The sequence below is a fragment of the Pangasianodon hypophthalmus genome, chromosome 22, assembly GCF_027358585.1.
Source record: "Pangasianodon hypophthalmus isolate fPanHyp1 chromosome 22, fPanHyp1.pri, whole genome shotgun sequence".
Taxonomy (NCBI): Eukaryota; Metazoa; Chordata; class Actinopteri; order Siluriformes; family Pangasiidae; genus Pangasianodon; species Pangasianodon hypophthalmus.
In genome coordinates, this window is record NC_069731.1 from 11,782,892 (window position 1) to 11,798,899 (window position 16,008).

The 16,008-nt window shown below is 39.1% G+C and overlaps 1 protein-coding gene across 4 annotated transcripts in view; it reads left to right on the plus strand.

Moving 5' to 3' along the window:
• The window catches only part of fam49bb (family with sequence similarity 49 member Bb), a 65,932-nt gene that overhangs the window by 31,096 nt on the left and 18,828 nt on the right, over window positions 1–16,008 (plus strand). For 3 of the 4 annotated variants that reach the window (XM_026937973.3, XM_053228082.1, XM_053228081.1), the window contains one exon: window positions 15,284–15,365. In XM_026937973.3, coding sequence (XP_026793774.2) covers window positions 15,293–15,365 — 73 coding nt within the window. In that variant the 5' untranslated portion in view covers window positions 15,284–15,292. Of the gene's footprint in view, window positions 1–14,866; window positions 15,178–15,283; window positions 15,366–16,008 lie in introns of all 4 variants that reach the window. The other variant, XM_053228080.1, reaches the window with a different exon arrangement.

A 16,008-nucleotide genomic window follows, 5' to 3' on the forward strand; every position in this document is an offset into this window, starting at 1 on the left:
ATTAATGTGCCAGAGCAGTGTAAATACTACTGTCAGAAGAAAGTTTTTGCAACCCCTGGTTAGGCCGTTTCCTTTTATCCAAATCTACTTCCAGTTGAGTAGTTGATGGTTAAGAGCACATTCAAAGAGCATGACCCAGAACCCTAGAAACCTAACCACTAACATCCCACTGCCCACCTTTCCTTTGACGTCTAAACTTTGAAATATTTGTAGAGCCAACTCTAGAGACAGGGAGTGGCATCTTCCATACTTTAATCTCTCAATGGTCACCAGAGGGAGCTGTGTGCCTTACACATCATCCCAATCCTCTTAGCGCAAATCTTCTGCATGCCAAACACAGCACCAAAACCCCTGTGCCAGTGCCCCACCCTTAGCACAGAAATCTCAACTCCTCACCAGATTAACACCTTTAACCTGAATTTACACTGGACTCTCTTCATGTGATTTGTATCTGTATGACGGATGAGTAATGAAGGTTAGCGAGTCCTGGTCATCAGGGGTTTAGGACAGTGGAGTGACCTATGCTGTTTTACTCTTAGACATATAGACATGTGAATATGTGTACATCTATAGACACAATGTGTCCATGATACAAATACATGACAGGTTTGACATTGTAGAGACCCTCGGTGCTAATTTATAGCTGGTGCCCAAGAAAAAATGTAAACCACAAAGAGTACAGATGAGTACAGAGGGTAAGGTTAGGCGTTGGTGTAGCTCTACTTATCTACAGTAATACGCTAGAAATACAAAAAGGAAGTAATAGAATAATGTGTGTGTGTGGGCATGTTTTATAACTTGGTGTGGACAAAATGTGACAAAATGTGAGGAATATCTGACAGTTTTGACCTTATGTTGACATTTGGCTGTTCCACATGAGGAAAACTGCTTTTTTATATGAGAGCTGCAGCTTTTATTTAAAAACTAAAATAGCCAGAAGGTTTGCTTTGGGTTACTGAAGTTAAGGTTGGGTTAGGTTTAGGTGCAAGCATAGCATAAATTAGCTGCATTAATAATCATGTCATGGTAGGTCTTCACAAGAATAATAAGGTGTGTGTGTGTGTGTAGGGGGCCCTGCATAAATCTGTATTCAAAGGTCGACTTCCCTACGCTGGTCCTGCACCAAACTCTTCCTCCACATCGGCCAGATCCCCGCAGTAGGGAGTGGCACTGTCACATACTACCTTTGCTGCCTTTTTTCTCTGGGTTTTTAAACTATATAACCAGGAGACGATGCCTGTGAGGTTACAGCGTCTCCTGCTTGAATTCAGACTAAGACAAAGTCTCACTGATAAACACACATTTTATAAACTGCAGTCCTTTGTGGTTCGATTTTCTCCCATGCATCATCACCAAAGTTAGCATTTTTAAAAGATTATGCGGATCAGGTTGGTTTTGAAATGTGAACAGAGTGAAGACAGAGTGCATATGACGAGTGTTTGATGATTAAATAGACTTTGTAGGGTTCGTACAGGTTTGGCTTAAAGTTCTTCCCCAGTCCATCAGTGAAGGTGCCATGTTTTGGCTTGTTATGTGTTGTTGCTATGGTTTCATGCTTTGATCATGAATGGTACCATGAAGACTAAGAGGTGCTATTGAAGGAAGGATTAACCAAAATCCTGCTCTGAACCTGCTCTGTTAGATCCCACCGCATACCACCGACTCATTTCTGCAGATCTGACCTAGAGTAAAAAAGATTAATTGTTAGTTAATATTTAAACAGATAACATACAGTGATTTGACTAAAATAATTGGAGGTATGATTAATTTTGAATAAGGTTGATGGCTTATTCTCTGATGGCATTGTGTTTTTCTGATTGGGCAAGCCTTTTGATTTTTTTACATCAGCCCTTTTCAAAGGAGCTGTTTATTTCGTGGTAGCCCATATGGAGGGAGCTATAAATTACAAACAAGCTCTCGCCCATTTATCCCTTACCATGTGGCTCGTGGATGTGGCATGTGGGGGTCATCCCCTGTTTTCTGCCTCTTTGATTGGATGAGTGTCATGGGGTCCAGGCTAATGCTAATAATGCACCAGTGCACCCCAGGAGATTTAGGTCAGTTTGAAACTGCCTGCGCTGCTGTTGCTGCTGAGGATGCTGAGGTACTGCAGACGGACACAGCGGAGAAATGCGCATATCCACACCCTCCCACATACACACACATGCATGCATAAGTACATCATTAAGACCCAAGACATGTTTGCAAACTGTAGCACACACTTATGCACAGGCATATGTATGTATGGAAGAACTGTTAAGGAGATTATGTTCACTCTATAACTGATCAGTGATAACATTACACTGAGAAACAAGCATAGTCCCCGAGGCTGATGACCTCAGCGCAGTAGGGCAGTGGAGATTTTGTTATTTTTCCAGACACTAACAAACTTAATCCAGGTAATCCGCTAATGCTTAAAGGGATACTCAAGTGTTTTTCATCTTTCTGTTTCCATCTCATCTGTAGTGCATGTGTGATTTCCATAGACAAGAATTTCACCACATTTCCCTGTACTGAGAAAAGAACACTAAACTTGCTGATAATGGGAGTCTAAGAGCAGTTGATGGAGTCCTCAATAAACATTAAAATAAAAAACAATTAAAAACTAAAAATAGTGGCTGTAGAATAATACAGACATGAAAGAAAGAGGGAATGTTTTCCCAAAGCTGCTTTTATGTAGCTACATCCATATTTGTAACACTGGCGCAATATAGTAAAAAAAAAAAAAAAGAAGTCATTCTGTTTACTTAGTCTTTGCAAAGCATGATCATAAACCAAGGCAGTTGTGTGTTTACTTTAGTAGGCCACATCCTCATAGAGGTACAACTGGGGAATGTGTTCTGGGTCAGGGGCAGGTGGGGACAAAGGGGTGTCACCGACATGATCAAAATGGGCCATGTTCAGAGTTCAGTTAAGCGCACTGAATGAGGAGATAAATCAGACCTCAGAGGTAACTTACACACTACTCAGATAGTTGTGCATCATGTGTTATAGTGAACTGTAACCATAACAGATGATAGCAGAGCAAATGTAATGTAAATGTCAATGAATGATGACTGCTTGTTCAGCTTATGCATTAAACCATGCGCAAGTTTCCTGTGGAGAAGAACACAATTCATTCATTCCAAAACTCTAAATAGCATAATGATAACATACACATGACTACAATGCACACACACATGACTTCAATCATCTTCACATTGATTTTGCTACATTGGCATATGTGTTTCATTTTTACTACATTGGTGCATGAAGTAAATCTTGTCATGAGCAGTCGGTCCTGCAACTCTCTGCAGCAGATAACAATGCTTTTTCACACGTACCTTCACCAAGTCTGACACCAACTGATGAATGTGTTAGTTAAAAGTCTACATTTTGTGTAAGGCAGGGCATTACGCAGCATGAATGAATACACTAAGAATGCATTACCACAGTCTTTCCTTTTAGAGAAGTAGTCTCATCTGTGGAAGAACAAACTGTACAGATTTAGTGTCTTATTTACAAATTCTGTAAATAAATGCAGATTTTATTGTGTTTTTCATGAAGTGTGTGTTTTGTTTTTTTTGACTGCACCAACAACTGCCCTTATACCTCCTTTATAAGTAAGTTTCAAGTGACTGGATAAACAGTAAAACTTGTCACTTGGAGTCTGTTGTTATCACACGTATGATACAGATGCTATAGAGATTAGGTTAAAAACCAGGTTGGAAAAACACTAGTGTATTCCTTTAACAGACTCTTTCTGTATTGACTTTGGGGTGTCCTAAAGTTGGATAGTCTCTCTCTCTCTCTCTCTCCCTCTTATCTTCGTACAGCCATTTCACACTTGCTGCTGGTTAGCTGCTGGAAACTTGGAGTTTTGTGGCACTTTTATCGCTGTCAGCTCTTTTTTAAAAGCTCTATACTTGAATTGGATTCTGTCTTATGAGCCACTTTGTGTTGGCTTAATGAATACATGCAAATGCATGTGTTTAAAATGTAAATCAAACAGTCTAACTTTTGAATGATCAGAATGAAAGAAGAAAGAAGCACGCTTCATAAACATCAAAATAGCAGAAATGCAAAAAGTGAGCAGTACACTACATTCATGTAAATGAGCAAGCTCTTAAATAAATGTGTCCTAAGTACAAATGTGTGATTTGTTCAATGTGTGATTTGTGCACAAGACAGAGTTAGTAATCATTTATTTCTGATTTGCCAATAGGATTCATCACACTTTATAATCAGAATAATGTCGCCCATTGGGATGGAAAAGAGCTGCTTTAATTATCCTTTCATTATTCTAATGTTCAATATGTATCAGAGTTGTAGCGCTCAGCTTCTAATGCATATCAATAATGTGTGTGTGAATTATTATTCTCTCTCTCTCTCTCTATCTCTCTGTCTTTCTCCCTCTCCCTCCATGGCTGTGTCCACGTGACAGAGAAAAAGGGAGGGGAGAGAGAATGTGTTGTTCTGGCGCCAGAGAGCTAGCGTAGTTCTTTGAGACACGTGGACTCCCATGCTGCAATGCTGCAACAGAATGCCAGCACCCTTCTCATTTATCCCGCGTGTGTGTGGGCGCTTTTGTGTGTGTGTATGTGTGTGTGTGGGCGCCTGTGTGTGTGTGCGCACAGTCTTCCATTCACTTTATTTAGAGGAGTGTTGAACACTGTTCTTGTGAGGAAGGTTGTGGGTGTGAGGATCTTCAGTTTATATGGTGGATTTGCAGAGTGCTTATATGAATACTACTAGGAAATCTTTTTTTTTTTTTTTTGATGAACTCGTATAAAAGCTTTGCCCAGTTTTGCCCATTTTTTCAACAAAAGCATTAGCTTTAAAATTAGATATAAAGTGATTAGAGGAAACGTATGTTGTTGTTTTTATCCTGTCTTTACTTCTTGACCTCAATTCACTAAGTAGGTCAGTTCACATGGCTAGCCCGTGTAGAGGCTAATCTCTTAATCGAGCAGGAATGTAGAATATTCTGAACTCCAGGTTCCATCTCTTCTTGTTGCTGTGGAGCAGTTGTATTTGGTGGAAGTTTTTGGCGCATTACCTCATCGCCATTCATGTATTCATGCTCAGGCTTTTAAGTTGTACTATTTTCCTGTCCTCCACCTCTCAGGCTGCAGCCTCATTGGCTCTTCAGTAAGGGTTCAGTCTTTTTTCAGCACCATGGATACAGTGCAACGCAGGAGAGCTCAGCTTTGACCAATCGGAGCACAAGAGTGAATTCGTAAGCACCACGCGGCCTCAGATGATCCCTCACATGTCCCTCATATCCCTCCATAGCTACTGTGCTCCAGCACACAATCTCCCAGGGGGCAGGGGGGTGGGGTTAGTGTAGATGGTATGCCAAGCACCAAAATCTTGCCTATGGTTCTGTCTTGGCCACTGAGAGCTTGCGCAGAGAGATCCTGTATCCTCCGAGATCACCATGAAATGAGATTATAGTCACAACACATCATCCTTAAAGTTTTTTGTGCTTTTTCAAAGCTTTTCATGCCTTTAACACTGCAGTGGGCAGTACAAATATCCCAGCGCCTCAACCTTTCAACGTTTCTTCTCCTGTGCTACTTTGAAATTCTAATAATGGCAACAAACTAGGTCTTTCCACTCAAACACAAACTCTGCCGTTCACACACTACTGACATGATTGGTCCATTTTACGTTAACATTTCATTAAACTTTTTATTTTAATGTTAGAGTTTAATGAAATGTACTAAAAGGCACAGTCAGAAATTCTTTTTAAAAATTTTGTCCAAAAAAATAAAAAATAAAAATAAAAAATACAACTCCTCCCATTGGGGTCCTTCCAAAACCATGCTCAAACACACTCTTGTCTTGACTTGCACTTTGTGATCCCAACGTTAAAACAATTAAGCCTGAAAGCTGAGTTAAATATTCTCAGTTAGAGTTACATTTTTGTCATAACTAAAAGCTTATGCATAGTAGTTTCATTTTTGTATGATTTGTATCAAGGGTGGTGGCTGCATGCTAGTTCTCCTTAGCATGACCTTATTGCAGTGGGAGTGTGGCATTGTGGGTAGGTGCACTGGGAAGGGTGGTAAATAGCACTGGCACCTATTGGCTTGGACTCTGATCTTAGACTTCCTCACCACTGACACAATTCATACTGTAACCTACTAACACCAAACACTCACAGAGGCTCGTTACAGCCACAGTCGGGGAAATATAGCTAACGCCTAATTTTGTGACAGGTGACAAACTCTCCAATATCCTTTTCAGGACACACACATTTGGAATTGTTTCTTATTTTAGTGTATTTTTTTTTTAAATAGTATTTTAAGCAAAAATGCATTATGTGAATTGTTTGGCTGTCTCCAATTTACACCTCTTATATTTGGTTGTTTTTCTCCCAGACTTTAATTTCTTCCTGAAATCTATACCAGAATGCACGCAAGCCACTTCACTGATATTTGGTAAGACAGCCAGTTTTTCAGCGGACAGGAAGTTCCTTAGGAGGTTGCTTCTGAAACTCATTTTTCTGAACTTTCTAAAACTCATTACTTTCTGATTAAGTGGGAATGTGGGAAAGTGCTTTCTGATTAAATGGCTGATGGCATTTTTTTGTTTTGATTTTTGTTAAATAAGCCCATGCATTGATGAGCTCAAGATTACAGATGGTTTGACATTTTGCATCTGCTATTTCTAATAATTAAAAAAAGACTTATTTTTATTTTATCCTGCCTGGATTTTGAAAAATAATCAAAGAAATATTCATGTTTGTATCATTTCTTTTGCTGTTACTGACATGAAAATAGAATGACCAAAAGGTACATGGACCATAACATTATTTTAATGATGTTTTCCTACTGAACTTAATATAACGACCTAATTAAGCCAGCAGTTATCTTTATTAGCAAGCTTAAAATTTTGTATCCCAGTTGATATGCTCTCATTAAATGTGTAATGACTTGAAACAGTAAACAAATTTACTTTGTTAATTCGTATTTACGTCATGAGAATTTCAAACAGACTCAGATGCTCAAGTCAAGCTAAGCATCAGTGGAACAAGATAACAGCTCTCAAGACCTAAAACAGTATCGCTGACCTTTCACCAGGCTGCAGAAGCAAATAAAAGAAGGATGTAAACATGTAATAATTGTTTTAGAAATGATTTTAGGATACCATTACAAACAATGTAGTGATGTAACTGAATGTGAATACATCATTCGAAATGAAAACATAATGCGTTCTAAACGAATACAAATAGAGACATGAGGATGAGATGTAGTATCATCAGTCAGTGGTATGCTCCAGTAGCCTGACCTAAACCTAGCCTTTCTGAGCTCCAAAATAAAACCATATTTTACCATATCTCAATGCAGACTGGTCTGAAATTCACAAAAGAAATAAGCTTTTATTTATTGAGCTGCTGCTCCATGTAGCAAACGCTGATCACGTGCTGTGCACAGGGCATCATATCTCTACTTTTTGTCATTCTTCATCTTTTCATTAGATAAATATTTAAAAAGACTACTATTGAGTACTAAAATTCTACTACTCACTGGCTAAAATTGTTCCTTCGACGATCGGTCACTCCAGCAGAGAGGCTCCTGATAGTACAGCTATAAGAGCTGAAGCCAGTAATGCTGTATGCTGTGGCTAGGATGTGAGTGAATGCATGGTAATCAACCTAAAAGCAAAAGCTCTTTATAACTGAAATGTGTGTTTATGTATATTTACAGTCCATAGTTTGCATTGTGTCATTTTCAAGATCAAATAAACGAAGCAGCCGGATGATCACATCTGTATTTCCTTAATCACACAGTACTGTGTTGTTTGCATTATATTTGAGTATAAATTAAAGCTGTGATTAAAACAGTATAACCTCATGATCTATCCAGTATATTTTTATAAACTCTGAATCATCAATCAATTACAGTACATCTTTACAAGCAAGGAAAATGCATGTCATGTCATTAATAGTTTGTAGCACATTCGATAGAGTTTTTTTGGACTTGGCTCCCATTCTTAAACCTACTGATAGGAGTACATTTTCTGATTGGTAAAGGCATATACCCTTAACCAGATTTTTTGACAATTCTCTTTCCTCCTGTCTTCACCTGGCATGAGGGAAGCCTCACTTAGTCCCTGGTCTTCTGTGAGCTGTCTCTCAACAGTGAAAGATTCAGTCATGGGTGTGTCATTGTAGCCCAGAATTACATAGTATGTGTCCTTTTATGTCTGTGAGTGTTTTGATGCTCTAGACATGGCTGAAGAAAAACACACACACATGCATGCATTTGAATATTAATGAGCCTATAATTTTATGCTGCCACAAGCAGAACACAGATTAGCTGTCGCTCTGCACTGTGTGCATCTTGTATCATTAAATCATTGATGGTGAAAATCATGTAGTCTTCCTAAGCAAAGAAAATCACAAAGAGGCAGTACTGTAACTGTACCGTAAACTTTAAAGTTTTAAATTTGTATTTGGCTGATACTTAGATAGATTTTGCATTCTCAGGCCACATGTAAAATCTGTCATCTGTAACTGGTCTTCTGGCAGGATGCCATGTGCAGTAATTTTTTTTCAAATCCTCCGATGACTTCCTATATACTATACATGCTGACTGCATAGAGTATAAACATGGTGTGCTAGAACTGAAAATGGATGGACTGTGGAAAAAAAGGCTGTAATTCCTAAATAGTTAATGCAGTATTTTTGTTAAACCCCTTGAATTAAAGTTGTCTACACTTCCATCACATCTTGACTGCGGTGGTGTACAGAAGCAGAAATACAAAAATTGTGTCACTGTCCAAATACTTATGGATCCGACTGTATGATGTATTGAATACCATTTGAGGTACAGGCACTTAGTATATTTAATTGAAATTAGACACATTATATATTTAATGTTTTTCAAGTGACACAAGGGTCATTTAGCCAGAAAGCTGTTGTAATAGATTTACATTAGACAAAAATAGCATGTGGGATTATTCATCATAATCATCATAATCATTCATCATTACTGCGGCCATAAGTATTAGACACAGAATCACGAGTATTAGACACAGTCAAGACAGTAATACGTATGGCCTACATCGCTTCTAACCCGAGGCACGAGAGTGATGGATAATATGCCTTTTTTAATGGGCTATTCCTGACTCTCTTTCTTTTTCATGGTTTCTTCCTCTGGCTGTCTGAGACTTAGGATTCTTCTAGAACACACAAGATGTTTAATTACAGCAGGAGTTCACCAGCTGAGGAACTGAGCACAGAGGGTTGAGCTAAATGCATATTTAGATCCCTAAAGTGAGGATGGAGCACATTAAAGGGTGTACTAATGTTTGCTCTGCCCCTCTGCCCTGTTAAAATTGAATTTTCACCCACTAATTTGGTTTATTGGGAGCCGTCTTCTCTAATGATGTCTAAATTGTTCCCAGACACACACACACACACACACACACACTATTTGAAATAATCTGTCCCACCTGCCGTCCCTGCTCTTTTTTCTCTCTCCACAATTTCTCCCAATGTCAGTTCTCCCAGTTACAGTTGTATACTTGTAGATTTGTTACTGATAATGCACAACAGGGCTAGTGTCTTTTTAAACTCATTTCAGTGCACATAGTTAAATAGTTAAGGAATCATTACTGAGTCAAGGGAGAAAACGCTTTACAGTCTGATGATCCTGAGCTGCTGTCAGCTGCCCTCACAATCCTGTAATAGTAAAGTGCTGAGTCAGCGCTGTGTCAGGTGTGTCAGGTTGGAATTGGCAGGAACTTTGTATACGTACATTATACGACTGCTCAGATGTGTCATCCGTCATCATGGTCCAACATCAGCCACACATCAGGTGAATGGCAAGAGCCGGAGACAGTCAGGAGAGGAAGGATGAGAGAGTATGAGAGTGTAACCTGTAAGGAATGATGGAGTTTTAGCTTTTGCCGAACACTTAAGGCATATATTTGTTCTTTAATTTGGTGGACAGTTAGTGAATGATAGCAATCCAGTTTATCTGTGTTGTGTAGTGACTAGAACCCTCTTCTCCCCCGATCTGTTTCTTTTTATCGTTTGGTGAGGATTTACTATGCTAACACTACCCAGTAGCACTACTATGTGTGCAGTGACACCGCAGAAGGTCAGCGATGCATGGGCACTGTGGTTGATCAGACAGACGGTAGCTAAAAGACAAGCTTTGCTCTTTCATCTGATACTCAGTCACTGTGACAGCTACACTGATGTGCACAGTAAAGTTATTTTATTCTCATAGCGCTTTTGTGAGTTGTGAGTGCTTGTGCTGTGTCTAAAAAAGCAACATACTAGTGCACGAAATGGTATGCCACTACACCACTAATGTCATTAGTATTTAGGCATACTATTTAGTGTGCATTGTATGGTTTGGGACAGAACCTTAAATTCTGTCTAAATGTGTGTGCGCAGAGCAGGAAAAGTGCTCATTACCCATGTTACAAAATGTTTTTTCAAGAGGCTCACAACAGCTTTTTGTCCTACAGTAGTCTTGTGCTACCACAACCCATGGCAAGAGCAGTTCCAAATAAAGCCAAGTCGCAGGGCTTAACCTTTGAATTTAAAAAAGTCATAAATGTTCTGCAGTGAATTTAATGCCATTTTAAAATTACACAGGTGAACTAACTATTGTATGTTACGTTTATGGAAATAACGAATGCATGTTTATTAGTTTTCCAGATATACTCTTCATTCCATTGTATATGACTGTAACAGACACAACAATACAAAAGATGTAGTGCATGTACAGAAGGCATTGGATGTAACCAATTTTTGATGATCCATATTTTCAGTCCACTGTGTCTTTCTTTGTTTGAACACCAGTGCATTTCAGCTGTGTGGAGGTATCTCAAGTCTTTTCACATCATAGGCCAATGCCATATCCAGTCAAGAGTCAGAATCAAGTTCCAAGTCTTTTATTGTCATGTTCATGACTTGAATCCACACTTTTGATAAGACATCTTTTGGGTAGTGACATCACATGAAGCACATAGAATGCTACTACCAGGCAAGTGTGACTTTCACCATGAATGACTGCAAAAGTCTGCAGTCATCTTTAGCACCTGAATACCATAAACTTTTTTTTTTTAACAATTGTCTCCCTGAGTAAATGGAGTGGAACGTGAGCCTGTTTTACGAAACACAAAAGATTGCATCAGAAGTGCTGCACATGATGATAACACAGGACGTGACATTCATGAGACTGTGACTTTATCGGGTCTCACTGGCCATCTCATTTAATTATATAGTAATACATTTGGAGGATTTTATCTCAGAATAGTCAGCACATATTGTACAATCGCATTGTATTGTTTCCCACATATCTGATATATACCTGAGTGGGAATCTGTGTGTGTGTGTGTGTGTGTGTGTGTGTGTCATCACCTTCATGAGCTTGACTGTAATGGGGTATGCTGCCTCACCCTTACACTGTCAGTTCTCACTCTCTGTCTCTCACAGCTCTCTTGAACTCACCTATCAGTTGGACTCCTGCAACTGACAATGCCCTTCATCATCATCCTCTGTATTTATTTGTATTTTAACATAAAATTAATATGAACTTTTTTTAACTTCATAATTAATGCCATTATTATATCTTCATTTACCATTCTTATCAGTTTATAAGTCTGTTTTAAATGTTCCAACTTCAAAAAAATTCATTAAACCTACAGTGTTCAATAAAATTACTAGACATATGACTGATCCAGAATACTTCAATTAGAGATCTGTTTCAAATAAGTATGCATTCCCTCTGATATAGTATTTTAATAAGTTTAATATAGCACACTGAATGCAGAGTAGAGATCAATTTGTTTTACTAGCCTAGCAAGCCCCCCAACCCTGATATAGTCGAGGTGAAATTCTAAATATACACAGATTTCAACAAGAAATCATAGCTCTCATGCAAGAGTATAAAAGAAAAATAAGTAGAAAAACTGTATATTTATTAGTACGTATGTTTTCTTAATCTCCCAGGTGCCCTTGACTCCTTAGTAATTGGTAAATTGTCTGAGGTGGGTGAAGAGAGCTCAAGGTACCACCACATCATTAGCAACAAGAAACTGTGTCTGTCACAGATAAATTGGAAACAAAATATTTGGTTTATCATAACACATTAATAAATAATATGGAATTTTTTAATGGGGCAAATTATGCTTGGGTGCTCGTCAATATATCTGGGTGCATCAACAGAGTATTACATACAGTGGGGTCCAAAAGTCCAAGACCACATTGAAAATCTGTTTTTTTTTTTTTTTTTTTTCAATTGCAAATATACAAAATAATTTGTAGAATTCTTTAGAATTTTGAAATATTTAAAACAAAGAAAGTAAATCTCCAATATCTCGAATATTTAATATTAAAGATTCTGTACTATTTCTAGGTCCCTATTCAAATGTAAGCATATGTGTAAACTACTTTGTACAGATTATCCTCATATCCTCATATGCCTAATCTCTTCTGTTGAAGTGTGTGTTCAGACGACAGTCCGATGGATTTGTGCTAAAATGTTTCATAAGTTTTTGCCCAAACTTGGAGTCCATGCCAGCTTGAGTGCACACTGTCATTAAAGAAACTCTGAAATTCATGTAAATATTTCAAAGATTCTACTTTTCACTCAAGTTGTTGTCAGTAATATAATTTGTAATGAAAATTGCTGTATTAAATTAGAAAAGCATGCATAATACAAGCATTTTCACTAGTGGTCTCAGACTTTTGGACCCCACTGTATATGTGTTAAACTATGAAATGCATCTTAACTTATTTACGGTTTTGGACTCCCGAGTGGAATTGCGAGTTCGAATCCTGATGAAGCCACAGCCATCTGTGGCCGGGAGCCCAAGAGAGCAAAACTGGCCATGCTCTCAGGGAGGGAGGGGTGGCATACTCTCTCTCCTCTATCATTCACAGCAACACTAGCCAATCATGGGTGTCTGTGAGCTCATGCATGTGGAATTGGGCAGATAGCACTTTCCTCCAAGTGTTTTTCGCCGTCCCCTGACATTGCATGAGCAGCAGTTTGAAAAGATGTGGTCAGCTGGCTTCACGTGCCTCGGAGGAAGCATGTGATGGCTTTCACCCTCCCTGGTTGGTAGCTGTCATGTGATAGGGAGAGCTGCTCGATGGGTGGGAATTGGCCATTACTAAAATAGGGAAAAAATTGGGGGAAAGTAATAAAAACAACTTATTTATAGTTTTGGAGAGAATCTCTGAGATGCTCATCCTGAAGATTATGTAACACCCTCACTATTAGTGTGGGAAAATGAACAGTTCATGAGTGCTGAGTGTCATCAATCTCTCTCTCTCTCTCTGTCTCTGTCTTCCTGTCTCTGATGCTATCTTTTTCTCTTCTACATACCTAAGTTACAGAGGTTATTCACCACCTGTGTTTTTTTTCTCTCTTACTGGCCTCACACATGGGGGAAGGCAAATTCTCTGTGATCTGTCATTGATAAAGTGTGGGATGTGTGTGAGAATTTCCAGAGGTCTGCATCAACTTGTTTTCAGCAGGCCACAGGTTTTACCACCCATCAGAGGAGAAGGTAGCCTGGGAAAATGTTCTCTCCCAGGTGCACGCTTTCTAAGAATCAACCGACAAAATCCCCCAACTGTAAAATATTTCAAATTCCTGGCCTTGAATCTGTAGCTAACACTGGGTTTGAACTTCGTAAATGCTTGGTATTGGTCGGGTTCCAGATGAAGCCTCACAATCTCAGTCTGGCTATACTACGTATGCATTTGTTCATGTAAGGCTTGAGGTGATTATATTAGCATGTGTTGATTTTACCTCATGTTACGGATTGTTGCAGGACACACTCACATTCAATTTACAGCTGCAAATATGTGTTTTGTAACCTAATGTACTTTTTCATTCTTACACCTATAACAGTGTATGTTTTTATTTTTTTCACCCAAAAAAATCATGCAACTTTTTGGTGTATATTGGTTGATGCTGATTTTCAGAAGTAACCTCTGAAGGCTTTGGCTTCAATCCCCACTGTACCTAAATTGTATGTTGTACCCCCACTGTACGTTTCTAAATTGACTTTGTATGGTTCACCCTGTGTTCACACTAGCAAGCGACAAGTCTCTTGTGTTATAGCTTCAGTGGCAGATTAGCAAAGCAAAGTTACTGTACTAGCTACATACACTCACCAGAGGCACCAACACAGCATCTGCTACTTCCTTCTGAGTTTTATTTTTCTTAGTAATGTCCCTATACATATTTAATGAGAGGTAACATATGACAAGATAAGATGAAACCACAGGTTCTATTTAAAGAATTCTACTATTTTTAGTAAATGAATTAATTGCAGGTATGAACTAAAATTTGTGAGTGAAGGACCTGAAGAAATGTTGGACCACACACACCAATGGATTGGTCTATAGAATCATTCGTGCCTATTGTTCGTATCTGATGATTTTTAGTCATAGCTAATTTGCATAAAATTGAGATAATCTTAATTCAAATGTTGGTTTGTTGCGCAGTCACTTTGTTGTTTGCCGCTGTCGCTGAAATCACAGCATGACACACGTACAAATGAATGGCCGCCTGTCATTTTGTCGCTTTCTAATGTGTACGTAGGGTCAGGACACTCAGGTAAGAGTCAGGCTGTATTTTGCATTATAGTTTCTGGATGTCTGTGTGGCCAGAGTAACGTAATGTGGTTCATCATGATGAATTTGTCGCTTTCAAAAGGAAAGACATGGTGGCTTCTCATGTGACCCTGAATTAGGTTTTAACCACAACGCTCTTAACCCTGTGCGCTTTTCCCAGGCGGCTACAGAACTAAAGCTATTTAGAGCACTGCTTTCTGTGAAGACAGCACATTCTGTTTTTATTTCCTAAAATTTTGACACTGAGTGCTTGGGGCCCCTCTACAGGGAGCTGAGTTTAAGCTGTAAGCAGACACGCACGGTTGGCACGAGGCACCGAAGCACAGGGATTCCCGTAACTCACATGCACTGTGTGGGTGTGTGTGTGGCAAGGCTTGCGGTTGGTGATGACATCTGGTAGGGTGTTCTCGGGCAGGAAAACCACACAGCCTGTCTGGAGAGGGGCAAAGAGGGGGAAGGTGGCAGAGTGGCACATCTGGGTCCTGGCACCACTTGGTGAGAGAGAAAACGACAAAGCAAAAAAGGCGCCACATTTTGGATGGGAGACTCAAGAGGTCATAATATGCCTCGGTCCACTTGTCAGTCTGATTCTCATCATGCCTCTTTTCATAGTCTGTCTCCTGCATACAAATATTATACATACCTTCAGTTCAAACTGACAATCTTCTCTCTTTTTCTCCTTAGGTACCTGTCATGGGGAACCTCCTAAAAGTTTTGACGTGTACAGACCTTGATGAAGAGCCCAACTTCTTCCTCGATTTTGAAAGTGAGATTCTGTGCTTATTCATGTACCTCAAGCATGTTTAAAAGAAAATTCAAGCATTTTCAGTCTAATGCTGATCCACCATACCTGTACTGTACGTGCGATTACCACAAACAGTGAACTTGATATGGTTTCCTGTACTGAGAAACAGATGATTGCATTCCATCAATAAACATTTCAGACAGTATTCAGAGCTGAAGTAATGAGCAGTGACAGACCTAATCTATTTGGTGAAATTTTCCATTGATGCCCCCAAAGCAAATGTTGCTAGCTAGCTATCTGCATTTCAGTGTGAAACATCTCTTTTCCCCCTGGAATGTCACCTAATTCAAACATGTCAACATGTGCACTTAGAATATACCTAAGAAAATAATTCTAAATGCTTCATGATAAAACACTTTACTCTTTTTTTCCTGAACTGCGCTCTTCATCGTGCAGTATTCAGTAGTCTGTTCTGTTCTCCTCATGGCATCTGGCACAGGGACCTTCACTGTTTTTTACATCAATTATTGCATTTAACATGTTTAGATTCGGTTTGTTTTTGTTTCATGCATCATGCATACAGACAGTGGACATGGTGTACATAGCCTACAGGCTTATACGGTAATCTTCATAGGGGCCGGCAGCGGTGTTGCTTGCCTGGAGT